The 25,359-nt window shown below is 47.8% G+C and overlaps 2 protein-coding genes across 5 annotated transcripts in view; one reads left to right on the top strand and one right to left on the bottom strand.

Annotated features, from left to right (window-relative positions):
- The first annotated feature begins 815 nt into the window (after positions 1-815).
- SCYL1 (SCY1 like pseudokinase 1) lies at positions 816-21,371 on the top strand. Of its 2 annotated transcripts, XM_073351944.1 has the most exons (18): positions 816-1,012; positions 2,640-2,780; positions 4,086-4,208; positions 4,582-4,802; positions 5,707-5,797; positions 7,106-7,261; positions 8,049-8,207; positions 9,164-9,271; positions 9,879-9,992; positions 13,131-13,286; positions 13,813-14,001; positions 14,234-14,309; positions 14,407-14,589; positions 17,183-17,322; positions 17,897-17,998; positions 20,157-20,459; positions 20,821-20,887; positions 20,970-21,371. In XM_073351944.1, the coding sequence occupies exons 1-18, from the start codon at positions 896-898 to the stop codon at positions 21,092-21,094; spliced, it is 2,571 nt and encodes an 856-aa protein (XP_073208045.1). In that variant the 5' UTR covers positions 816-895; the 3' UTR covers positions 21,095-21,371. The 2 variants fall into 2 exon arrangements, with proteins under 2 accessions (XP_073208045.1, XP_073208046.1); XM_073351945.1 differs by lacking the exon at positions 20,821-20,887 and having other exon boundaries at positions 20,970-21,006.
- The window catches only part of CDC42BPG (CDC42 binding protein kinase gamma), a 65,148-nt gene continuing 60,760 nt past the window's right edge, over positions 20,972-25,359 (bottom strand). For all 3 annotated transcript variants that reach the window (XM_073351939.1, XM_073351941.1, XM_073351940.1), the window contains one exon: positions 20,972-23,925. In XM_073351939.1, coding sequence (XP_073208040.1) covers positions 23,860-23,925 — 66 coding nt within the window. In that variant the 3' untranslated portion in view covers positions 20,972-23,859. The remainder of the gene's footprint in view (positions 23,926-25,359) is intronic.

Raw genomic sequence — 25,359 nt, 5'->3', positions numbered from 1 at the left:
GATGCACAGAGAGGTGAAATGTCTTGTCCAAGGTCACCCAGCACAGCTAGGAATAGAACTCATCTAATTTCTCAGTTATACTAGAAAAATAAAAAACAGTCGCCCACAAAAAATGTTGGAGGGGGGTGACTTCATGGTTAGAACAGATACTGGGAGACAGAGTTTTATTCAGGTTTCAGAGTAACAGCCGTATTAGTCTGTATTCGCAAAAAGAAAAGGAGGACTTGTGGCACCTTAGAGACTAACCAATTTATTTGAGCATGAGCTTTCCAGTGACTCAGGGAGCAGAGTCTGGGTTAGTAGCTGGAGTAGAGACTGGGAGGCAGGACTCCTGGGTCCCATTCCCAGGCTGTCACTCGCCTTGCTGTGGGATGTTGTGGACAATCAGGTCACCTCTTTTGGGGGGGAGGGACAGCTCAGTGGTTTGAGCATTGGCCTGCTAAACCCAGGATTGTGAGTTCAATCCTTGAGGGGGCCATTTAGGGATCTGGAACAAAAGTGGGAGATTGGTCCTGCTTTGAGCAGGGGGTTGGACTAGATGACCTCCTGAGGACCCTTCCAACCCTGATATTCTATGATTCTTTGTGCCTGGACGGCTCCACTGGCAAAGCAAAGGCGGCAGCTGGCAGGAGCGGTCGGGTCCGCCAGCGGCCGAGGAGGCCCTTCTGCACCCTACCAGAATCTGCGGCTGCTGGGGGTCGGCCGGGGCAGCCGACGGGCTTAGCTCTGCGCCAGGCCTCCCCCCGCCCATCATTGCTCCCCTGCTCTGCCCCCAGCCCCTCCCAGCCTCCTCCCCCGCCCCCAGCGCCGCGCTCTCTGCTGCCCTCTGGCGGCCTGTCCGCTCCGCGCAGCCCGGAGGAGCCGGATCCCGGTCCCGGAGCGGCCCGGCCGGACGATGTGGTTCTTCTCCCGGGACCCGGTCCGGGATTTCCCTTATGAGTTCGGCGCGGAGGCGGGCGCGGAGCGGGGAGAGCCCGCGGGGCCCTGGCAGCTGCACCGGGGCAGGAGGAAGGTGAATCCCCTCGTTGGGCCCGGTCCGGCCTTTGCTCGCCTGACGTGGCGGGGCCTCCCTAGCCTGGAGCGGCCGCCACCGGGACCGCCAGCTCGGGGCACAGGGGGAGGTTTCCAGGCCTCCCCCTCCCCAGCTCGGGGTACGGAGGTGGTGATTTCCAGGCTCCCCAGCCAGGGGTACGGGGGGGGAGGTAGGTTTCCAGGCCTCCCCCTCTCCAGCCCGTGGTACAGGGGTTTCCAAGGTCCCCAACCCAGGATACGGGGGGAGGTTTCCAGCCCCCCCCCCGCCCCCGAAGTCCGGGGTTCAGGAGTGGGTTTCCAGGCCCTCATCCCTAGGCCGGGGTGTAGAGGGTATCCAGGCTTCTCTTCCCTAGCCTGAGCTAGAGGTGGGGTATGGCTGGGGGGGGGTCAAGCCCTCCTCTGGGTGTAAAAGGGGAGTTTCAAAGAGCTTTTGGACGAAGGCAGGGTTTACAGGACCCCCTAGAGCAGAAGAGGTGTTTAATGATCCCCAGAGTTTTGCTTCTCCCCTGGTTTATGGGAGGGTGTGTCCAAGCCCCCACTCAGATACCGTTATCAAGGATAGAGGGGGTTCCGGGGCTGCCACTAAGATGGAAGGACGTTTCAGACGGCCCCCTAGGCTCTTCCTCCCCTGATAACAAGGATTTTCAGGGTCCCTCCAAGCTCTCCCCATTCCTGAGCATCCCCAAAAATAAAGGGCCCAGGGAACCCCAATTGAGGGCTTCTCTAGTTCTTCCTTAGTCTCAAGGGTCTCCCCCCCACCCCCATCCCACTTTCCAAAGCAGCTGGGGGACATCCAAGGATCTAGTACTACTTGTCCCCTAGGGTCAGGGGACAAACAGCAGCATGAAAATGGGAGGGTTTGGCTTGCTTCCAAAGTGGCTGCTGTGTTCCACCCAGAGGCAGACACGGTTACCCTCATTATAGGGTCCATATAATAATAATAGTAATAATTATTTAATACCTAGCTCTGATATGGAGCTTTTCATCAGTAGATCACAAAACCCTTTTTCAAAGCAAGTTGGTATCATTATCCCCATTTTACATGTGGGGAAACTGAGGCACAGAGCAGGGATGGAACTTGCCAAATGTCATCTAGCAAGCCAGTAGCTGAGCCTGGAATAGAACCCAAGTCTTGTGAGTGCAATGCTCTGTCCACTAAACTACATTGCCTCCCCCAAACAGACTGTCCTTGACTCCGCATCCCCGGCCACCCCCACAAGGGAGGAAAGATGAGCCAGTAATTTGGATGCCAGCATGGGACACAGGAGACCTCGGTTCAATTCCACAGACTTCCCATGTGACCTTGGGCAAGTAAGAACATAAGAACAGCCATACTGGCTCAGACCAAAGGTCCAGCTAGCCCAGTATCCTATCATCTGACAGTGGCCAATGCTAGGTGCTTCAGAGGGAATAAACAGAATAGGGCAATCATCAAGTGATCCATCCATCCCCTGTCACCCATTCCCAACTTCTGGCAAGCTTCACATCCTTTTTCTGTGCCTCTGTTTCACCATCTGTACATTGGGGAAAATAGCTCTGCTCAGATACTATAGGATCATAGACACCCTTAAATAAATAGCACATAACACTTTTTTGTTTTTCTTCAGACCACAGGGGATCTGGTATCTGTTTTCGTCTATGAAATTAAACCTAATTCGGATGAACAGACACAGGTCGCCAAGGCAGCTTTCAAACGCTTAAAAACCCTCCGGCACCCCAATATTCTGTCCTACATCGATGGATTGGAGGTATTGTTTATGATTTTTATTTGTGGCAGTACCTACCGTCCATTATATTTGTGATTTCATATTGTGACTATGTCTGCAGTCTTTGAGGATTATGATTTTTTATTGCGGTGATGTCTGAGGCCCTGAACAGTTCAGGGCTGGATTTGTATCACATCTGACACAGAGTAAAGGGTGATCTCTGCCCCAGAATGGCACAGAGTAAAGGGCGCAGGGTAAAGAGTGATTTCTTCCCCAGAGTGTGTTTCCTAGCCTGAAAAACACCAATGCTTAGGATGCTGGATTGATACTGTATGGAATTATGTTATTTATCCACTGCCTTTATGAAACTGCAGCAAATCCTGAATCTGGATAAAGCAGTGTCACCCGACATGTCCAGCTTGCAGTGGGACAGCCCAGTGTATTGCACTTTTGTCTTCCTATAGTGGATGCATTTATTTATTATCTGTTTACTTGTATTATGGTAGGCCCCAGCAACCCTGAACAAGATTGGAGATCCTCTTTAGGGTACCGCATGGATCCTGACAGAGATCTGGGCCTTTTGCTATGCCAGAGGCTGCATGCTGGACCCCCTAATGGGGATGGGGCAGTGGTGTCTGTGCAGTGGCTGGCACTAAGCATCCCTTGATCTCATTTGTGGGGGGATCTGTGTGGAGCCTGGCACAATGGGGGTCCCTGATCTTGTTGGGAGGTGGTGTCTGTGCAGTGTCTGGGATGGAGGCAGTCCCCTATTTTGGTTGGGAGATTCTGCACAGTGACTGGCACTAAGGGGTCCTTGATCTCAATTAATGGGGGAAAGGAGAGCATTGTGCAGTGCCTGGCACAACAGGGGTCCCAGTCTCAGTTGGTGGGGTGGGTTGTGCAGTGCCTGGCACAATGGGGGCCCCAGTCTCAGTTGGAGGGGGTTGTGCAGTGCCTGGCACAAGAGGGACCCCAATCTTAGTTAGAAGGGGGTTGTGCAGTGCCTGGTACAACAGAGCCCCAGTCTCAGTTGGATGGGGATTGTGCAGTGCCTGATACAACAGGGGTCTCCAGTCTCAGGTGGGGGTGGGCTGTTCAGTGCCTCTCTGATCTCAGTTGCGGGGGTCTCTGTGGCGTCCTACCCGACAGGACCCCAGTCTCATTTGTGGGGGTGGTCTGTGCAACGCCAGGTCCAACAGGACCTTTTGATCTTGGTTGGGGCTACAATGCTACCGTAATACTAATAATAACGTGCCCAGCACAAAGGGGCTCCGATCTCACTTGGAGCCTCTGGGTGCTTCTGTAACAAAAAGAAACATGGTGTTTTTTTTGCGGGGGGGGGGATAGACAGAAAAATGTTTACACGTGGTGACAGAGCCTGTGACATCTCTGAGTACTTACCTGAAGTCGAAAGCAGACTCTGGAGGGTTAAATGAACAGGAGATATCGTGGGGCCTCCATCAGATTGTGGTAAGATACAGTGATCTCAAGCAGATGGGTTGTGTCTGTATAGAAAATCCTAAACCACCAACTCCTTTGCCCACAGCCCCTAGTCTTGGTTGCCACTCAGTTTTAATTAAACGTGGCAGAATTAGATTTTTATTGTTTTTAATTTTGACAGATAATATTGATCTTTATTTTTAACCTGTTTTTCAATTTTTATTGATTTTAAATTTTCACAGTTGCTGGAAATTATGGGAGTGGGGTTAGACAATAGTGGTCTCAGGCTAATTATTTAATGGCAGTATCCCACCCCTCAACTAGACCATTCTGTCTCTAAGATTCCCCTCACGGGGCTCCCAGCTGACTGCTCCTCTCACTTGTCCTTCCCTTGCCTTTCCAGAAAGCGCTCAGCTTCCTGGTGAACGACTGCAACCTCATCCACAATAATGTGTGCATGGCTGCTGTTTTTGTGGACCGCGCTGGTGAGTGGAAGCTGGGTGGCCTGGATTACATGTACTCGACCCAGGGTGACAACACCCCGCCTCGGAAAGGGATCTCTGAGCTGGAGAGATACGACCCACCAGAGAAAACAGATAACAGCAAAATCCCTGGGGAGAAATGGTGAGTGGGAGATGGGGCAGGGCCCGTTAATCTCCTCCCACCCTTTTATCTAGTTAGACTGTAAGCTCTTTGTGGGCAGAGACTCACTCTCACTGTGTGACTGTGCAGTGCCGAGCACGATGGGCCCCCTGATCTCAGCTGAGTGAGATCTGCAGCTCAGCCGGCACGACAGAGGCCTCCCAATCTCTGTCGGGGCCTCTCTAGACATGACCATAATACAAATAGATTTGTAGATGTTAAGACCAGAAGGGACCATTATGTCTGATCTCTTGTTTAACACAGGCCAGAGAATTTCTCTCTGTGATTCCTGCACTGAGCCCAATAACTAACAAAGCCCAGGTTCTGGAAGGGAGAGGCTTTGAGCTCTGCTTATTGTTCTGTACATGCATTGCTGGGGTTTTATTGTTATTTCAGGGACCAGTTCCATATTACCCTCCTCATTGTTAACTCACTCTGCCGTCTTTCTCCAGTCACCCTCCATGACCTGGTCTTTCTTTCTCCACAGTGTCCCGCTGTGTGCATGTGCAAGAACCTTCTCCTCTGCAGCCCCTTGCCCTCAGGAATCCTCCTCCCTGCATCTCTCTCTGCTCTCCTCTCAGTGCACCTGGCACCTGCCTCTTCTCTGTGTGTGCAAGACACCTGTCTCCGAACAGAATTGCTGTATCCCCCTCTACTCCCCGTTCTGTGTATCCAGTCAGTGTGTGTGCACGCGCATGCAAGAGCCTCTGTCTCATTTCAAGCTCCTCTATTGTTTGTTTTCCTGCATAACCCTTCTGCCTAACCCTAAAGTGTCTTGGGGGTGTAGTTTGTGTGGATCATGCTATGCAAAATACAGCTGGGTTGCACTTTCCTTCCCCATGGGGAAATCACTGGGAAAGTTACATTGGTTCTTCTGCTGTGCCAGGTCTGCGGACATGTGGCGTCTTGGCTGCCTCATCTGGGAGGTTTTCAATGGCACCCTGCCCCGTCCGTCCTCCTTGCGATCCCTTGGCAAGGTAATGTGGTCAATCCCCTTCCCACCCACTCTGTTGATAGGGCCTGGCAAAGTAATTAATCAGCAGATCTGCCTGGCTACAATCCCTCTACTTGTAATATTACACCTCTGGGTGGGTTGTTGGCGACAGGAATCAAACCCAGAATCAGGAGCCTCTGTGACGTGTGCTAAAAGAGCCAGGCTGTAGCAGACTCATCAACCTCTGTCTGTGGCCCAGCCATGGCTAGAGGGGGACAGAGCACCACATGGATCTGGGTTACACCCGGAAGGGCAGGGAAAGTTGATTGCTGGTGGGTTTCGCAATACGCTGTGAGGGGAGAATGTGTTTTTCAGGCCCCATTGACTTCAGTAATAATAGACTCTAGCTCTTATGTAGCAGTTTTCATCAGTAGATCATAGAAGCTTTACAGAGGAGGTTAGACTCATTATTCCCATTTTACAGATGGGGAAACCGAGGCACAAAGGGGGCAAGATGTTACCCAGCAGGCCAATGGTAGAGCCAGGAATAGAACCGAAGTCTCCTTTGTCCCAGTTTGCTAGGCCACATGCCCCAGAGCTAACCATCAGCTTCACCCTGTTAATGTGAGGGTGAGTCAATGCGGTTTTCTATAGAGGTGCATTTTTGGGGAACTGGTAGCATATTGCCCTGTGTCTGTCCATCCTGTGGCTAAATAGTGGCCCTTCTGTTTTGTTTATTGGCCAAACTTATAGGAGCATGACAAGGATTGCAGATCACTCTCTGCTTTAGGCAGCCTCTGTGCAGCTACTATTCCTTAAGCAGTCCCTTACGGAGCTGTGCAATTTCAAATGGGTTGGTAAAGAGTTTTGTGGTTGTGCTGTAGAATAGCAGTAGGGTGCAATAGATAGGGCACAGGACTGGGAACTCTAGGGGGAGTGAGGTCTAGGGGTTAGAGCAGGAGGGGCTGGGAGTCAGGGCTCCTGGGTTCTACTCCCAGTTCTGGGAGGGAAAGGGGTGGAAAGTCTAGTGATTAGTGTGGGGGAGGGGAAGCGGCCAGGATTCCTGGATTCTATCCCCAGCTTTGGGAGGGGTGGGAACATGAGTCAGGATTCCTGGGTTCTCTTCCCAGTTCTGCCATGGAGTTGCTGTGTCACCTTGGGCAGCTCAGCCTGTCTCCCTGTGCCCCAGTTTCCTCATTCCTAAAACAGGGATAATGAGATCCATTGGCTGTTGTCAACTGTTTTGCTATCCAAGCTGAAAAGATCTCAAACTAATTAGTATCCATAGCGAATGCTTAACACACAAGGGACACCTCTTCCTGATTGTAGAATCTGTGTATCCTCTCTCCAGATCCCCAAGTCGCTGGTCCCCCACTACTGCGAACTGGTGGGGGCCAACCCCAAAATCCGTCCCAACCCTGCCAAGTTCCTCCAGAACTGCCGGGGCCCCAATGGCTTCATGAAGAACAGCTTTGTAGAGACCAACCTTTTCCTGGAAGAGATCCAGGTGAGAGCGATGGTGGTAGCCTTGTTGCCCCCATTCTGGAGGGGTGGAAAGTATAGTATTAGAGCTCCTCTGTGTAGGCCAGAGGTGCCCAAGAGAGTGTCCAATCAATTGCTGGGACTTGAGGACCCCCTGCATTGGTTTATGGACCCATTGAACTTGCCTTGGGCAGTACTGACCTTTGTCTCGGCTCCGTTATATGCTCGCTTGGTGGGGAAAAGTGGCTTCTGGAGCACAATTAATTTTAGGGGGAGGTTGAGAGGGAACTGGCTGGGGTGGGGAATGGAATATGAGGCCCTTCCTCTCCAGAGGGCACCAGCTCTGAGGGGAAGACTGGCTGGATCAGGGAGGTGGGGAATGGGATTTGAGGCCTTTCCTCTCTAGGGAGTACCGGCATCAATCCTGCTGCAGGGTAGGGGGACTGGTTGGCGTAGGGGGCAGGGAAAGGGGTAAGGTGTCTTTTCATTCCACAAAGCATTAGCTCTGATGTGGCCCCAAGTTGTGGGAGGGACTGGCTGGTTCAGGGTTAAATAGGATAAAGACCACTTCAGCTTTAAGTCACTGGTTCAACTCCAGCCCATGTTAGCAGATCTGGAAATTCATGCCCCTGTATGGTAGAACAAGAACTTGCTGTATTTCCAACCATTTCCTAGTGAGAGAGGAGACTGCGCCATCCAAACCACGATTGCATTGGTTGTCTTGTTGGCAGCCCCAAAGGGCAGAATGGAGCCACAAGAAGCAGGCTAGTCTGACCCAGTGACCCCATTTCCCTTTCCCCCTGCCCCGGCAGATTAAGGAACCAGCAGCACGGCAGAAGTTCTTCCAGGAGCTGAGCAACAACCTAGACACCTTCCCCGAAGATTTCTGCCGGCACAAGATCCTCCCACAACTGCTGACGGCCTTTGAGTTTGGTAGTGCTGGTGCCGTCATCCTAACCCCACTCTTCAAGGTGAGCTGCTGTTCTGATGGTGGCATTCCCCTGTTTACATCTTGTGACGGGATGGGGCTACCGGCCTGTTTCCTGTCTCTGGGCATTCTGAGGATTGTAGTTCCCAGAGTGAGCAAGGACTGCTGGCAAGCGGACTTTGCTTGTGGGGAGGGGAGAGCAGTTGGTGCTGGAGATCTGCGACTGAGCAGGACCTGTGGAAGGGACAGGGAGGAGACAGGCAAACACAAAGTAACCCTATAGGGCCAGTTCAAAGTGGGAACCGACTGTTGCTCTGTTGGCTAGAGCCCTAGAGGGACCAGTTTGAACCTGTGACTCAGTGAAGTTGGTGTGGTTGGGGGAGAGAGGCATTTTAGGACTAAACTGCCCTATTAAGGGGTCGCGCGGTTCGTAGCTTCTGTAGGCTGCACACATTGCATACACCAGGGGTCCTTGCATCGCTCCATTTCCCCAACAAGTGCCCTGTGAACCACCCTCTCATTCAACTCCCTCCAACGCCCACCTCTCATGGCAGGCTGGATGTGCTACATTCACTTCACCTATATCAGAGTCCTTGATTCTCCCTCCATGCCAGGGCTCTGTGTGCTCTGTCACTCCCCCCCGCCTCCCCTACTTTACCACAGCTCATGCCAGGAAAAGGGAAACTGAGGCCAGAGAGGTGTGCCATTACTACACATTCCTCATCAACTGACACATGACCTTGCAGGGTGTGTGTGTGGAAAGACGGGGACTCCATTCCCAAGATACATGGACCATGGAGGAGATGATGCCAAGAGCTGACATCAGTACTCCAGGAACATCTACAGATGAATTTCTTGGTGTGGCCCAGCTAGGAGTATCTTATCTCTGGAAGGCTCATGGGCCCACCTCACCACTTTCCGTCTCCGCACTAAAGCTTTGCATGCCCCTCATCTCCTTCAGGATCAAAGCCTCCTCTTTAACTTCCAGTGTTGTTGCAGGTGGGGAAGTTCCTGAACACTGAAGAGTATCAGCAGAAGATCATTCCTGTCATTGTCAAAATGTTCTCCTCCACCGACCGAGCCATGAGGATACGGCTGCTGCAGCAGGTCAGTGATCAGCCTCACTTCGCATCTGTGCACTTGGGTGGATCCAGGGCTCAGACAGGTTAGCAGGAGCAGTATTTTTCTGTTCTTGTTAGAACAGGGAGGGGACGGGGAGTCTGAACTTTTGGGTTCTCTTCCTGGCTCTGGGAGGGGAATGGTGCCTGTCTAGTGGTTAGAACCAAGGAGAATGGGAGTTGGGATTCCTTGGTTCTACTCTCAGCCCTGAGAGGGGAGTGGTTTTGTGGCTAGATCAAAGAATTAGCAGACTGGATTTTTGGATTCTGCTTTGGGAGAGAGTATCACTTCACTTAGTTGTTAGGACAAGGGGACTGAGAATTAGAGCGCCTGGGTTCTGTGCCGAGCTGTGGGAAGAAGCGTGCTGCAGGGGTGGCTCGGAGCCAGGATTTCTGGATCTTTTCCTGGCTGTGGAAAGGTGTGATGTCAAGGGCTTAGAACAGGAGATTGGGAATCAGGACATCTGAGTTCTCCTCTTGGCTCTCCCCAGATGGTGTGGAGCCCTGCTAATTTTGACTGTGCATTGATCTTGCTCAGCACTACACCAAACATTAAGTCCTGACTGGCGGCACATGCGTGTGTGTGTGTGTTGCAGATGGAAAACTTCATCCAATACCTCAACGAACCCACCGTCAACACCCAGATCTTTCCCCATGTTGTGCATGGCTTCCTGGACACCAACCCGGCCATTCGTGAGCAGACCGTGAAGGTAGAACAACAGAGGGTTAATGTGATCTTGGATGTATAAATGTGGGATCTCGAGTAGGAAGGTTCTGTTACCTCAGTATCTGGCACTGGTGCAACCACTGCTGGAATATTGTGTCCAGTTCTGATGTCCACACTTCCAAGAAGGATGTGGATAAAGTAGAGAGGGTTCAGAGAAGAGCCAGGAGAATGCTTAAAGGGTTGGAAAACCTGCCTGATAGTGAGAGACTCCAGGAGCTCAATCCATTTAGTTTATCAAAGAGAAGGTTAATGGGCGGCTTGGTCACAGTCTGTAAGTACATACATGGGCAACAAAATCTTTTTAATGGGCTCTTCGGTCTAGCAGAGAAAGGTCTAACAAGATCTACAAAAAGAAAAGGAGTACTTGTGGCACCTTAGAGACTAACAAATTTATTTGAACATAAGCTTATGCTCAAATAAATTTGTTAGTCTCTAAGGTGCCACAAGTACTCCTTTTCTTTTTGCGGATTCAAACTAACACGGCTGCTACTCTGAAACCTAACAAGATCTAGTGGCTGGAAGTTGAAGCTAGAAAAAGCCAGACTGGAAATAAGGTGCACATTTTTAACAGTGAGGATGAATAACCATTGGAACAACTTGCCAAGGGATGTGGTGGATTCTCCATCACTGATAATTTTTAAATCAAGCTGGGATGTTTTTCTAACTGATCTGCTCTGGTTCAAATAGGAATTAACATACAGAAGTCTGTGACCTGTGTTATACAGGTCACACTAGGTGATCACAGTGATCCCTTCTGACTTTATAATCTGGGAATCAATTTCAGGGTTGCTCTGTTCCTCCTTCTTGAAGGATGCTGATGGGGTGGAGTTAAGGGGGAGGATGATGCTACTCTGGACTATTGATCTTGTCTGACCCTGTTGCTAATTCTTACCTCTGCATGGGGAGGAGGTTTTATGTGATACTGGTTTGCATGATCTGGACAGTCTTTCCCATAAAGAACCTCAGACAAGTCTGTCCTGAGTCATGTCAGTTTCAGAGGGTGCACTTTCTGCTGTGTACACTGGCTGGATAGATAGGCAATATGGTCTGTGGATAGTGCTTTGGACCAAGGATTCAGGAGATCTGGGCCAGGATTTGTCAAAAGTGACTAGTGATTTTGGTTGCCTGATTTGAGATGCCTTTTAGAAAGAGACCTGATTTGCAGAAAGTACTGAGCACCCACCCTCTGAAAACTAGACCCCTTTCCAATGTCTCTATCTGAGTCCTCTTTTCCCCCTCCCTCCCCCCTTGGGCCTGTATTCTGTTCCCAGCTTTGCCACTTACCTTGGGCAAGTCACCCACCTGTCTGTTTCCCCCATCCGAAAAATGTAGATAGTGATAGTGATCCTCCTTTGTAAACTGCTCTGAGATATATGAATGTTAAGAGCTGGATGTTACCCCTTTTTGACCCAAGTGGTTAGCCAAAATTTGGGGTCCTGCAGGTTGTTTGGTTAGGTGGAGAAATATATGATCGCATCAGGTTTTCTTTGATGCAATCCTGTTTATTTACAAAGAATGTACAAAGTGCTGTTTCTCTGAACACAGCAGGAATCAAACAAAAGGACATCTCTTTGTTTGAAGTTTCTTTGCTCCCAGCTGCTTCAGCCAGCACTCTGCTCAAAAGCTCTCGCTTGGCGTCTTCTCAGGGCCCTCTCTCAGTGCTTCTCTGTGTGGTGTTTCCTGGCTGTTTTCTCTTCTCACCCCTCTACTAAAACAATACCCAGGGTAGTCCCTCTGCCCCCTGAATTCAAATGCCTGAGTGGCCTCACATGTGCCAAAACACAGGTTTTGTTTGCAGGCCCCCTAATGTTTCAGCTCTGAGTCCATAAAGAAGCTTGAATAGCTTCTTACAACTACCTTTAATCAAGGTTTTAATGAGGTTTAACCCAACCCTTGCCACTATCCTAAGGGGTTCATTGACAGACAAAGGGCAGTAGAAATGTCTGTCACTGCAGGACATAATGTCAGATCCAAACCCCAAGGGATGTCACTCTGTTGCCTGATTTTTGGGACAGATACTACCATTGTTCTCTGTTTGTACAGTGCCTGAAACAAGGGGGTCCAGACTCGTTGTTAAGCTCTCTGGGGGCAGGGAGTGCTTTTTGATTAGAGTTGGCTGGGAAATGGAATTTCCGTTCTGTGGCAAATTATGACATTTCAAAAATGATTTTTGTTCTCATTCCTAAATTTTCCACAGACTTGTTAAGCTCTGAAAAATTTTGATTTGGAGCCATTGAAACGTTTTGTCTTGGTAATATCAAATTGTTTCATTTTAATAAGGTAAAAGCATTTAGTTTATGTCCAAACAATATATAAATTATACTATGAATTAAAAATTAATATAATATAAAAGTTAGCGAAATAAAATGAAAATGTGAATCATTTAGCCTCTCATTTTATATCAATAATGCTGAAATAGTTTGGTTTGTCTAAGCACTATAAAATATGAAATGTAAGTCAATACAATATATATAATCTAATATTAAAATTATTATAATATAGAAGTAGAAACTAAATAAAATTAAAAGATACGGTTGAAACAGTCTAAACAAATCGCTTTGACTTTCTCCCATTGAGAATTTTATCAAAAACCATGTTCCCTCACATTGTTTCAGTTTCCACCAGACTGTTTTTCTGTTTTGTCAAAAAGGTTTCGTCCAACTATAATTATTTTGTTTGTACAGTGCCTGACACAATGGGGCCCAAATCCTCTAAGTTCTATTGCAATATAAATGTTGCATAATCCTAGTGTCCTACAGAGGATAAAAGCCCTACAATAGCTGTACAACAAGGGATGCTTCAGGAGTTACTCCCTGTTATTAGCCACACTATCAACACATCCTACGAGCTAGGGAGGCACCATGGCTTAATGGATTGGTATTAGACTGGGACTCAGGAGACCTGGGTTAAATTCCTGTCTCTCCCACTTGCCTGCTGGGTGACCTTGGGCAAATCACTTTAACAGCCCCGTGCCTCAGTTTCCCCATGTATACAATGGGGATAATGGTACCAACCTCCTTTGTAAGGCATTTTGAGAGCTACTGATGACAAGTGCTATGTAAGAGCTAGATATTATTAGACCTGAACTACCCCATGACCAGCCTCTTTCCTCCCTTCACAGTCGATGCTGCTGCTGGCCCCCAAGCTGAACGAGAACAATCTCAATATGGAGCTGATGAAGCACTTTGCCCGTCTGCAGGCCAAGGATGACCAGGGGCCCATTCGTTGCAACACCACCGTGTGCCTTGGAAAGATCGGTCCTTACCTCAATGCCAGCGTGAGTAGTGAGACCGTTTCCTGCACTCCAGAGGGACCCGATGCCTGGCAGGATGGGGAAAATAGGGACACAGACCCTGGTTTCTTTCCCAGGATGATTTCCCTTTAAAATGCCTATTTCCCACCAAGGCTTCATATGATGCAGAGGAAGATTGTGGTCATCTTTAAGTGAGGAATTGTGGATTATAGATCCCAGCAACGCTCTAGCATTCAGGAGGAGGGGACAGGAGGGTTTTGTGGTTAAAGTACCAGGCCAGAGCCTGGAAGGCCTGGCTTTCATTCCTGGCTCTGCTACAAAGTCAGTGTAACCTCGGGCAAAACACTTCATTGTTCTTTGGCTGTAAAACAGGGATAATCTTCCTTTCTACCACTCTGTGTCTGTCTAGTCTATTTACATTGAAAGCTCTTCAGGGCAGGGACTGTTTTTTTATGTGTTTGTGCATATGGCTAGCACAATGGATCTGTGACTGGGGCTCCCGGGTGCTACCATAATACACATAATAAGTTGCCCATTCTCTTATTTCCAGACTAGACAAAGAGTTTTGATCTCTGCCTTCAGCCGTGCCACAAAAGACCCATTTGCTCCCTCCCGGGCAGCGGGCGTCTTGGGATTCGCTGCCACTCACAACTTCTACTCTATGAATGACTGCGCATTCAAAATCCTGCCGGTTCTCTGTGCGCTGACAGTTGACCCTGAAAAGACAGTCAGGGATCAGGTGAGTTGGATCTGCAGTGAAATTTGCAGAGCTGCCAATTCCAAACTTCCAGCTCTGATGCCCAGCACAACGGGGGCCTTAAAGCTTGGACGAGTCCATTCTAGCATCCAGTGTGATGGTGGCACCCAATCTCAGTTGGGTGTCTGTACAGTCACTGGTGCAACAAGGGCTCCCACTGTCTGGAGAGGGTATCTCTACAGCATATAATAATAAAATAACTTCAATCTCCTAGACTTTCAAGGCCATTCGAAGCTTCGTGACTAAGCTAGAAACCGTCTCTGAAGACCCATCTCAGCTCTCTGAACTGGGTGAGAGATCCTAATACTGTGCTGAAGTTTTCAGGCATTTAAACACCAAACAGAACTAATGGACGTTTTTCCCCTTTTCTTTCTGCTCCCTTTGCAGAGAAGGATGTTCACGCAGCATCAACGAGCCCTGGGATGGGAGCAGCTGCCAGCTGGGCAGGCTGGGCCGTGACAGGGGTCTCATCGCTTACGTCGAAGCTAATCCGAACAAACGCCGGGACCACGGTAGAACAAACAGCTGTGGAAACTCCCACTGGAGCCGCACTGGAGCCACCCAGTATCGGTCAGTCTTTGCACAGTTGTAATCGCAAAGCTTGCATTGGGCTTTATTCACCCTGGGGTGGTGGCATCAAAGAATTGAGTAGCCATGCAGCAAATGGCACTGAAGCCAGCAGCACCATCTCAAGCGATAGAAGGAAATACGTGTTTGCGTGACACGCAGTTAACCTACAGAAGATTAGCCAGAGTGTAATAATAAGGATGGTTGCCCCTCTGGCTCAAGCAGTTGGTCAGTATTTGAGACTTTGCAAGGTAGTTTCCAGAAAAGGGGAAATCAGTGACGCAAGTCAGGTATATTTTTAGTTAGAGCTGAGCGAATATGTGATTTTTTTTTTGACGGGGGTGAGGGTGATGGTTGCTGAAATGAAAACAACTTTGTTTCAGCTCAAAAAAACACCTGAAGCAAAATGACAAACACAAAACATTTTTTGTTTGTTTATTTTTTAATTAATCTAGCTACATTTGTAAATTAAACTTTTCTAAACAAAAAGTCGAAAGTGTCAAAACTCTTAGTTTTGACATTTTTGCGGGGGGGAAGAAATCCATTTTTTTTAACTGAAACTATTTGCAAGCTAAGGTTGAATATGGCATATAATTTTAGTGCCCCTCAAAATGCAGTTTTAGCTAATTTACCGTTTGCTGAATTTTTGTTTTGCCCAACTTTAATCTTGGTGTAATCTTGTTTATTTATAACAAATGCACACAAAGTCCATTTCCCTGACCACAGGAGAACCCAACAACAGCAGGCCGTTTTCCTGCTCAGAAATCCTCAAATCTGCCCTGCTAGCGAGCTTTTCACAGATGTTTGAGGCCAGAAAGGGACCTTGCGGTCATCTGGTCTGACTTCTGCTGGAATACAGGCCATAGGATTTCCTTGTGTTAACTCCTATTTGAAATAGAGCAGGTCTTTTAGAAAAACATCCCATCTTGATTTAAAAATTGACTGATGGAAAATCCACTACAATCCTTGGTAACTTGTTCTATTACCCTCACTGTCATGGTAGATAAAAATGAATGATTTAAATTAAAATAATCGAAGAAATCAGATTTTTTTAATTTAAATTAATTAAAAAGTAAACCTACTTAAAATTAAATTTGAAATCTTGATAAACTGTGTTAAGGCCTAAAAATACTAGAGTCAAGCATTTAAATTAAATGAAAAAAAAGAATATTAAGCAGTATATACGTGGTGCCAAAGTTTTAAAGAAAATCAAACCACTTAACTGGTGGAAATCACCACCTAAGCACCTGGAGCCAGAGTTTGTTGAAGTACTGAGCCAGCTTTTGACAGCAGTAGCTCTTCTGGAGATGCAGAGAGAATATCTTCTTTTCACTTTATTCAAGAAGTTCAGTTCAACGACTAGTTCATTTGAAGTTAAGAAACTGATTGGGAGTTGAAAAAGCAGGAAAGCTTGTTTTTCCTTTTCCAATCTATGAATAATAAATCAATTAGTTTTAAATACAAAATAGGTTTTTAATAAACTTTCATTTTCCAGCACATTTAACGTAGTTTTATTTAGCTAGTACAAAAATTAAAAAGCTGGTTTTGCTCATTTTTAATTGAATTTCATAGATCACAGTTAATTGCCTGATAAATAAGAAATTTGTTATTCGCCATTTCTAAAATAATAAAAAGTAAGAATTAAGAATCTGAATAAATGTATGTTAAGCTATATAATTGCTTAAATAAATGTGTAGTGCATCCACCTGGTTAGCAAAAAATAGCATCACATTTAATGTAAAGGCAATATTTAGTTGCAAATCAGCATGTTTTAATGATTACAATCAGTGAAAATAACTTTTGGTTAGGCAAATAATTTAAAAGTACAAATGTAAAACAAGTTTAACAATTGATGATTTAAATCCAAGTTTTCTGCTTGCTGATTTAACTCAATTCTCTCTGCACCTTGTTAAAAATGTGTGCTTTATATCTTGTCTGAATTTTTCTAGTTTCCACTTCCAGCCATTGGATCTTGTTAGGTCTTTGTGTGTTACACTGACAAATTTCTGTTCCCCATGTGGGGACTTAGACAGGGATCAGGTTACCTCCAAACCTTCTGTGTTATGCTAAATAGATGGAGCTCCTTGAGTCTATCACTCTGTGCCCAAGCAGCTCTGTCCCTCGCTTCCTCTCTCATCTACTCGGTGCTTCCCTGGGCTTCTTGCCTCCCAACACGCACAGGTTGCAACTGATCTCCTAGTCCCTGCGGTCTTGGCTCTGACCTGCTGTATGCATTGGTTGATCCCTCCAGTCTTTGTAGCTGTCTCTACTACATAAAGTGGCTTAATTGCTTCTTCCGTTGCGTCTGCTTGGTGCACCCATTGGCTGTAACTAGGGCTGTGATTGTTTTTGGATACAAGACTCAGGTGATGGCAGCAATTAGCATCTTTTAACATAAAAATACTAAATGAACAAGGGATTTGGAAAGGATCCCCTGGGGAAATTGGCCAGTATAGCCATAGCAGTCCCTGTGTTGACAAGCCCTAGCTGTAATAGGAGTTATGAGAAAACTTGGGCACAGTTCCTCTGAAGCGCTCAGTGCTGGCCACTGTCAGAAAAAGGACACCTTCTAATACTGTGGGCTTTTGTCTTTAAGGAGCCAGCAACATCCCTTCCCCGGCGATGTTGCCAGCAGCTCCCATTCCATCCAGCCGGTGGGATCTGGAGGGGGATGTGACCGAGGAAGAAGAGAACTCCACAGATAGATGGGACGATGAGGACTGGGGGAGCCTGGAGGTGAGCAGCGCACTTCCGTCTGCAATAGAGTTTGTTTGAGGATGATAGGTGGGCTGCCTCAGTGATTGGAGTAAGGACTTGTAACCCCCTCTGCTGAGCTGAGCAGATTTGGGAGCTTCTAGTCTGGTGGGGAAATTAGTAGAGTGGGGGCAATTTTTTAGTGTAACTTATTTATTTACACTGCATGCGCAGTCCTGGGACAGGGGTGGTCACAAACAGCATGCGGGGCAATCCCATTTCACATTTCTCAGCCTAGATGCCAGTGCCCCATGCCCAGTTTCCCAGAAGCAATTCTGCCCCAAGAACCTGCTGTAGTTAAAAAGATTAAGGGCAGGCAGCAAATACCCCTGCGCTGCTTGCAATAGCTTCCCTGAAAAGAATACATACATGCATCACCAAGCTAACAACAGCGTTGCATGTTTTCCAAGACTGGCCACTGCTCATATGCAGATGAGTATGCACCACAGCGCCATCCAGTGACTTCTGCCATATTAGCTGTAGGATCTGTTGCTGCCTGGTTTGAGATTCTGCTTCCTCATGTGCTGTGCCTCATTTTCTGTGCTTTTGCTTGTAGCAAGAGGCTGAGCAATCCAAAGGGCAGGCGAGCCCAGATGACTGGAACACACCGGAGTGGTCAGAACCAGCCTTGGCGTTGAAGAAGCCTGGGACCAGGATGGTAGGTGGCTTTCCGCACATGCTATCACTCTGATGCCACACCATATGCTGTCTTAAGTGCAGGTATCCCTTTCTGGTGCATTTGGTCTCCATGATCTCTGGGAGGGAGCAAGTAACCCTCAAGCTAATACCAACTGGGAAAGTTGTAGGGGCAATAGTGTGGCCTAGTGGATAGGGCACTAGACAGGGACTTAGGAGTCCTCGGTTCTATTCCTGGATCCCACGGTATTCTTGCCAGCAAGTTAAAGAATATGGGCTGGATGAATGGACTATAAGGTGGCTAGAAAGCTGGCTAGATCGTCTGGCTCAACGGGTAATGATCAGTGGCTCCATGTCTAGTTGGCAGCCGGTATCAAGCGGAGTGCCCCAAGGGTCGGTCCTGGGGCCGGTTTTGTTCAGTATCTTCATTAATGATCTGGAGGATGGCGTGGACTGCACCTTCAGCAAGTTTGCAAATGACACTAAACTGGGAGGGGTGGTAGATACGCTGGAGGGTAGGGATAGGATACAGAGGGCCCTAGACAAATTCGAGGATTGGGCCAAAAGAAATCTGATGAAGTTCAACAAGGACAAGTGCAGCGTTCTGCACTTAGGACGGAAGAATCCAATGCACCGCTACAGACTAGGAACCACATGGGTAGGCAGCAGTTCTGCAGAAAAGAACCTAGGGGTTACAGTGGACGAGAAGCTGGATATGAGTCAACAGTGTGCCCTTGTTGCCAAGAAGGCTAACGGCATTTTGGGCTGTATAAGTAGGGGCATTGCCAGCAGATCGAGGGACGTGATCGTTCCCCTCTATTTGACATTGGTGAGGTCTCATCTGGAGTACTGTGTCCAGTTTTGGGCCCCACACTACAAGAAGGATGTGGAAAAATTGAAAAGAGTCCAGCGGAGGGCAACAAAAATGATTAGGGGACTGGAATACATGACTTATGAGGAGAGGCTGAGGGAACTGGGGTTGTTTAGTCTGCGGAAGAGAAAAATGAGGGGGGATTTGATAGCTGCTTTCAACTACCTGAAAGGGGGTTCCAAAGAGGTTGGATTTTGACTGTTCTCAGTGGTAGCAGATGACAGAACAAGGAGTAATGGTCTCAAGTTGCAGTGGGGGAGGTTTAGGTTGGATATTAGGAAATACTTTTTCACTAGGAGGGTGGTGAAGCACTGGAATGCGTTAAGCTAGGGAGGTGGTGGAATCTCCTTCCTTTGAGGTTTTCAAGATCAAGCTTGACAAAGCCCTGGCTGGGATGATTTAGTTGGGGGTTGAACTAGATGATCTTCTGAGGTCCCTTCCAACCCTGATATTCTGTGATTCTATCTGCCACAGCTTGCTCAGTGATCTTGGGCAAATATCTGTGCCTCAGTTTCCCCATCTGGCAAATGGGGATAATGAATCCTTTGTTAAATGCTTTGAAGTCTACTGATGAAAAGTGCTGTATAAGAACTAAGGATCATTACATCTAGGAACAAAAAATGTAGATCACTGTAATGGGGCAAGGGAACTGTATCCTGGACTACAGTGACACCAAAAAGAACTTGAACATCATGATAAATAACCAAGCGCTCCCAGGGCAATGCTAGAGCTGAAAGGGCGCAAACAATCTTGGACGTATAAGCAGGGGAATATCGAGTAGGAGTAAAGGAAGGGTCATCACCTCTGTTTATGGTAGTGGTGACAACATTACTGGATACTGTGTCTGGTTATGGTGTCTACACTTCAAAAAGGATGTTGTCAAATTGGAAGAGCTCAGCAGAGAGCTATAAGAAGGATTTTGTGTCTGGAAAATCCCCCTTATAGGGAGAGACTTGAGAAGCTCAGCCTGTTTAGTTTATTCCAGAGAAGGTTAAAAGGCGATTTGATCGTGGTCTTTAAATTAAGACTGTCAGCCTTTCTTGCCTTAGTCACCGTACGGCCCTCAGATGGGAATAATCATTGTTCAAGTGCCTACTAGTACGAAAGACAGTGTGGCTAGGGTGATGGGCGGGTCTTTTCCCATTCCTGGCCTTTATCTGTTGAGCCTGGGCGCTCAAAGTCACCTTTTCTAAATCTTGCAGGTAGGATATGACTAGTCCAGAAGCCCCTTCAGTTCCTGTCTCGTAGCTCATTTGTCCTCTTCCGGTTGCTCTGATCAATCTGCCCCCGTCCCCCTTATCATTAACAGACCAGCAGCTCCTCCAAGAAACAGGAATCAGACTGGACCAGCTCTGGTTGGGAGGTTGGATCTACTTGGAGTCACAAGAAGTGGGGCACTCAGGGACAAAGCTCCGTGGCAGAGGACAGCTGGGAGGAGGATTTTGGTTCTGGGACAGTGCAGAAACTGACCCCCTCACAGCAAGCTCCCTTGGCCCAACCAGAAGGAACCAAACTGGCCAGCGAATATGACTGGGACAGCTCATCCAGTGTAGAGAAACCAGATCCTTTCTTCTCCATAATCCCTACTCAGAAGTCAACAACAGAGACCCAGGTAAGTTTCTCCATGTCTCATGATCAAGGATGGGGTGTGTGTGTGGAGGGGTGTGTGTGTGTGTATGTCAATTCCCAGCTCTGCCACTGACTCCCTGGGTGACATTGTATGTTTTGTTTTTTGTTGCGGGGGGGGGGTCTACAAATCCCCAAAAGGCCTGGGAAGGGCTCGTGTTATCACCCCACTCTCTGTTTAACTGAAGCTCCAGGGGAAGGCAGGGTGGGGTACCCACTCAGTTTAGGGATTAGCTACTTCCCTTCTCTTCCTGTGTAGAAAGATAAATGTGTACTGAGTGCCTCCCCCAGTGTAGTGCATAACTGTGAAGAAGTCCCCTGAATTCAAATTCTGTGTCTAACTTCAGAGAAGCATGGATGCCATTGGCGACTGGGGTACAGAGGAAAACTGGGAATCTGTGGACTCTGACCAGGGTGAGTTGCTGAAGAAGCAAAGTTGCACATGATTGTTCCATCCAGCCGTTTGTACTAGCTGGGAATTATTGTGTCTCTGTAGGTCTCAGCAGGGCAGAATTAGCACGCAAGAAGCGAGAGGAGCGGAAGAAGGAGATGGAAGCTAAACGGGCGGACAGGAAGGTGGCAAAGGGACCTATGAAACTGGGTGCCAGGAAGCTGGACTGACAGGCAACAGAGCAGTGGAAGCTTTAGCTTTTGCTTGTACATATGCGCTTAGAATTTTAGTTTATACATACATCAGCAATAAGGACACCCCACCAACCAGGTACACTCGCAAGCAGAGATGCACAAACTTGTGGTTCTACTGTATTTATTCTGTACAGCTTCTCAGTAAAAAGCAGATGGGGGCCTGTGATTGTGTGGCTCTTTGCATTCTTCCTGTATGTGCTGCAGTCTTTCTTGTTGTATATAAAGGGTGTAGGAATAAATTAATTTTAAATGATCTGTGTTTAAATCAGAAACAAAGAGTCTATTCTCTTTTAAGGAGACACAGAGGCACTTTACAGACGAGTCTCTTAGAGAGAGACACGCACCCACACAGAGTGGCTAGTCTCTTAGAGATGAGACATATACACACCCCCCCAAGAGAGAGTCTAGTCTCTTAGCCACAACAAGCAAGCAAGAGATGCACACACACAGAGAGCGAGCATGTCTAGGCTGTTAGCCACAGCAAGCCAGAAAGAGGTAGACAGTGTCTAGTCTCTTAGCCACAGTAACACACACACAGCCTAGGCTCTTAGCCACAGCAGGACTGAAAGAGAGACACACAAATGAGAGTGTTGAGTCTCAGAGACACAGAAAGAGAGACAGAGTCTAGTCTCTTAGAGGGCCCCAGCTGGGAGGAGAGAAAGGCGAAGGCATCGGAGCTGTGCCCGGGACTCCCCAGCAGCAAAAGCCCCTGTGCGCTCAGACCCGCCTGCTGCTCCAGCTCACTCTCCTCCTTTGCTCCAGATGCTGCACAGCCGCCGCTCACTCACACAGAAGCTACTTCCGGGTTTGTTCCCAGCTCCTGCCTCCCCATTGGTTACAGCCATGACCAATAGGAGACTCTCACTATGGTTAAAAGGTGCTTGGTCCCACGGCTCATGCGCTGGACAGCTTTTTCAGCTGCAGGTGTTACGGTTGGAAGCACCACTAGGGGGGCGTCTCCCAAGGGCCTGGCCTTAAACTAGCCCCTGCACAGAGGAGGCAGTTCTGCGACCCACCCTCGCAGAGGGGGAATTTTCCCAACTTGCTTCTGGTCACTGTTTTTTCCGCAGCTCCTGTACTGAGAGAGCACGCATCCCCTTGCCCCCCTCACCCGGGTCACTGCCAGCCAGGCACCCACTGATTCCCAGGCTGTTTTCCTGCTCAGGCACCATGGCCCTCTTTGCTGGAACTTGCACTTGGGTAACCTATTTAAAATAAAATCCCATCACGCCTGCTGGCAAACGCAGGGTCACTTACAGCAGCCCTGGGCCTGCAACGGATGCTTGGACCCCACATTTGGCTTCTGCAACTGCAGCAAACCCATAACTGACAACAGGGGGCCATGGGTTTTTCATCTGTTCATAACACAGTTGAGCCAAACCTTGCACTAATACAGCCGAGGCACGAGCAAGTTTTAATGCTGCCTTTGTAATGTAGATGGGCAAAACGTAATTGTCACAGCGTTGAAAGCTAGAAGAGCCCACTAATGTCATCTCATTTGTCTTCCTGTCTGATGTAAAAACTGCCAGCAATGGAAAATCAGTCCACAATTCTTGGACAACTGTTCCAAAGCTTAATCACGCTATTATCACACCCCCTTAAATGCACCCACAAGCCATGATCCTTATATCAAAGATTATCAGTTGCCTCTGTCCCTCTTTCTTACAGCACATCCTCCCTTGCTGTACAGAACAGAGCAGACTGCAAATCTTTGCACAGCATTTAATGGTGCAGTTGTCCAAGTATTTACACATTTGCTTCCTAAATAAATCCGGTCTTTGACCCACCCTGTACTTTTAAATAAATGTCCCCCAAAATTTGAATTCCTGGAAGGATTCTCTCTCCCTCCTTTGCATGGAAATCGATAATCTTTGGTTTCAGCATCTTTGGTTCTTGCAGAACTATGACAGGTTTAAGGAAATACAAGCAGGATTAAACAATGTCGTGATGATTCAGCAAAGCAACCCAATCCCTGAGTAGTTCAAAAAGAACCCTGGATATACAATGGCACAAGACGATCCAGATAGAGCCCTGTGAAACCAGATTTACTCCAATGGATCGATACAGATGATAACTGAGATCAGAGTCTGGCCCAAGCTGGACTCCTTTGTGTTAAACAGCAGTTTAAAAAAAGCAGCATCCGTCCCTGATTCAGATGGCTGCTAGGATTTGGGGATTTCTGGGAGAAGCAACACCCCCACCATGATCTTTGATGCTTTCTGCTCTAGTGGTTCCAGGTACTGCGATAGTACTACCCGTGGCCAGCAGGGTGTGCTCTTCAGGCGGTGCAGCTCCAACTCCCCAGGTAAGTTAGGGGGCACTTTCACCTGCTCCCTTTCACACTTTTCACCACTTGGGGCATCATCCCACTGGGCTATCCAGAGGCAAAGAACGGAATGCAAGCAAGGAGGCGCTATTCTCCCTTGCGAAAGCGATCTATCGTCACTTTTAACCCTTAGCGGATTGCAGCTTCCTCTCTCTACGGGGTGTCTCAGAGACAGTAAGTGGTGTGTCTGGGTGATGCAGGGAGATAGGTGGAGATATTTTGGTACCAACATTTATGTATTTCAATACAGGATGGACAAATTCCCCGGTTGCAGAGCACAACCTCAGCGAGGGGAATGTTCTACTGACAGCGGTGACAGCAGCAACGTTACAGCGCCTTGCGGTGGCATCTCCAGCTAAAATACACAGATTATCATGTGCAAGAGGGTCTGGTTTGTGGCATCGGTCCTGCCACCTTAAGAACTGGAGCTCCCGTGGCTGGAGCTGAAGGAGAGGTGGAGGCTGCGGGTCTGATCCGAGATCTGCAAGGAATGAGAGAAGAGTTAAAAGGGTAGGGTGGAGGGGGACTGCCAAAAGCAAGGAGCCGGCACTGCAGGGCAGCCTGTGATTATTACCATGTGGGTTACAGTAACACCCAGAGGCCTCAATCAAAATCAGGACCCCAAGACAGTTAGTTATTGTTTGCTTCATCATTAAAAATGCTCCTGGAGACCAGATACTCAACACAACTACTATTAACAACAAGGGGAAAGGAACACAGGCCAAAATAGGGAAAGAACAGGTTAAAGAATATTTAGCTAAGTTCGATTTATTCAAGTCAGCAGGGCCTGATGAAATTCACCCTTGGATGTTTAAGGAACTAAGCAAAAGCAATCTTGGAACCGTTAGCAATTATCTTTGAGACTTCATGGAGGACGGGTGAGCTCACAGAGAACTGGAGAAGGGCAAACAAAGTCCCTATTTTGAAAAAGAGGACACAGGGAGTTACAGACCAGTCGGGCTAATTTTGATACCTGGAAAGATATTGGAACAAATTAGTAAACAATCAATTTGTAAGCACCTAGAGGATTAGTCAAGAACAAATCATGCCAAACCAAACCAATTTCCTTCCCTGACAAGGTGACTGACCTAGCAGCTAGGGGAAAGCAGAAGATGGGATTTATCTTGATTTTTGACCCAGTCCCATATGACGTTCTCAAAAGCAAACTAAGGAAATGGAGTCTAGATGGAATTACTGTAATACTCGATGAAAACCTGAACTCAAAAGAGTAGTTAGCTACAGTTCACTGTTAAACTGGGGGGATGCATTTAGTGGGATCCCGCGGGGGTCTGCCTGGCTTGGGCATGGTACTATTCATTATTTTCATTAATGACTTGGATAATGGAATAGAGAGTTTGCTTATGACACCAAGCTGTGGGGGGTGCGAGCACTTTGGAGGACAGGATTAGAATTCAAAACAACCTTGATAAATTGGAGAACTGGGCTAAAATCAACAAGATGAAAATAAGACAAAAGTGTAAAGTATTACACTCAGGAAGAAAAATCAAATGCAGAACTATAAAATGGGGAATGACTGGCTAGACAGTCGAGCTGCTGGAAAGGATCGTGGGTGAGCATGGATCGCAACTTGAATGTGATTCAACTGTGAAAAAGGCTAATATTCTGGGGTGTATTTATGGGAGTTCCATATGTAAGACATAGGAGATAACTGTCTGGCTTTACTCAGCACTGGTCAGGCCTCAGCTGGTGTTTTTGAGAATGGGTTGGACAAACACCTGTCAGGGATGCACTGCGTTTACTTGGTCGTGCTCAGTGGACCAGTACTACAGTAGTAGCGCCTAGAGGCCCACAATGAGATTGGGGCCCCACCATGCTGCACAGGGTGAGGGGAACCGAGGCACTGAGAAAGGAAGGAACTTGCCCAAACAGCAGGTCAGTGGCAGACCCAGGAGTC

This window comes from Lepidochelys kempii, chromosome 7 (genome assembly GCF_965140265.1).
Source record: "Lepidochelys kempii isolate rLepKem1 chromosome 7, rLepKem1.hap2, whole genome shotgun sequence".
Classification (NCBI taxonomy): domain Eukaryota; kingdom Metazoa; phylum Chordata; order Testudines; family Cheloniidae; genus Lepidochelys; species Lepidochelys kempii.
The sequence above is the reverse complement of the archived record's forward strand: the minus strand, read 5'-3'. Positions and strand labels throughout refer to the sequence as shown.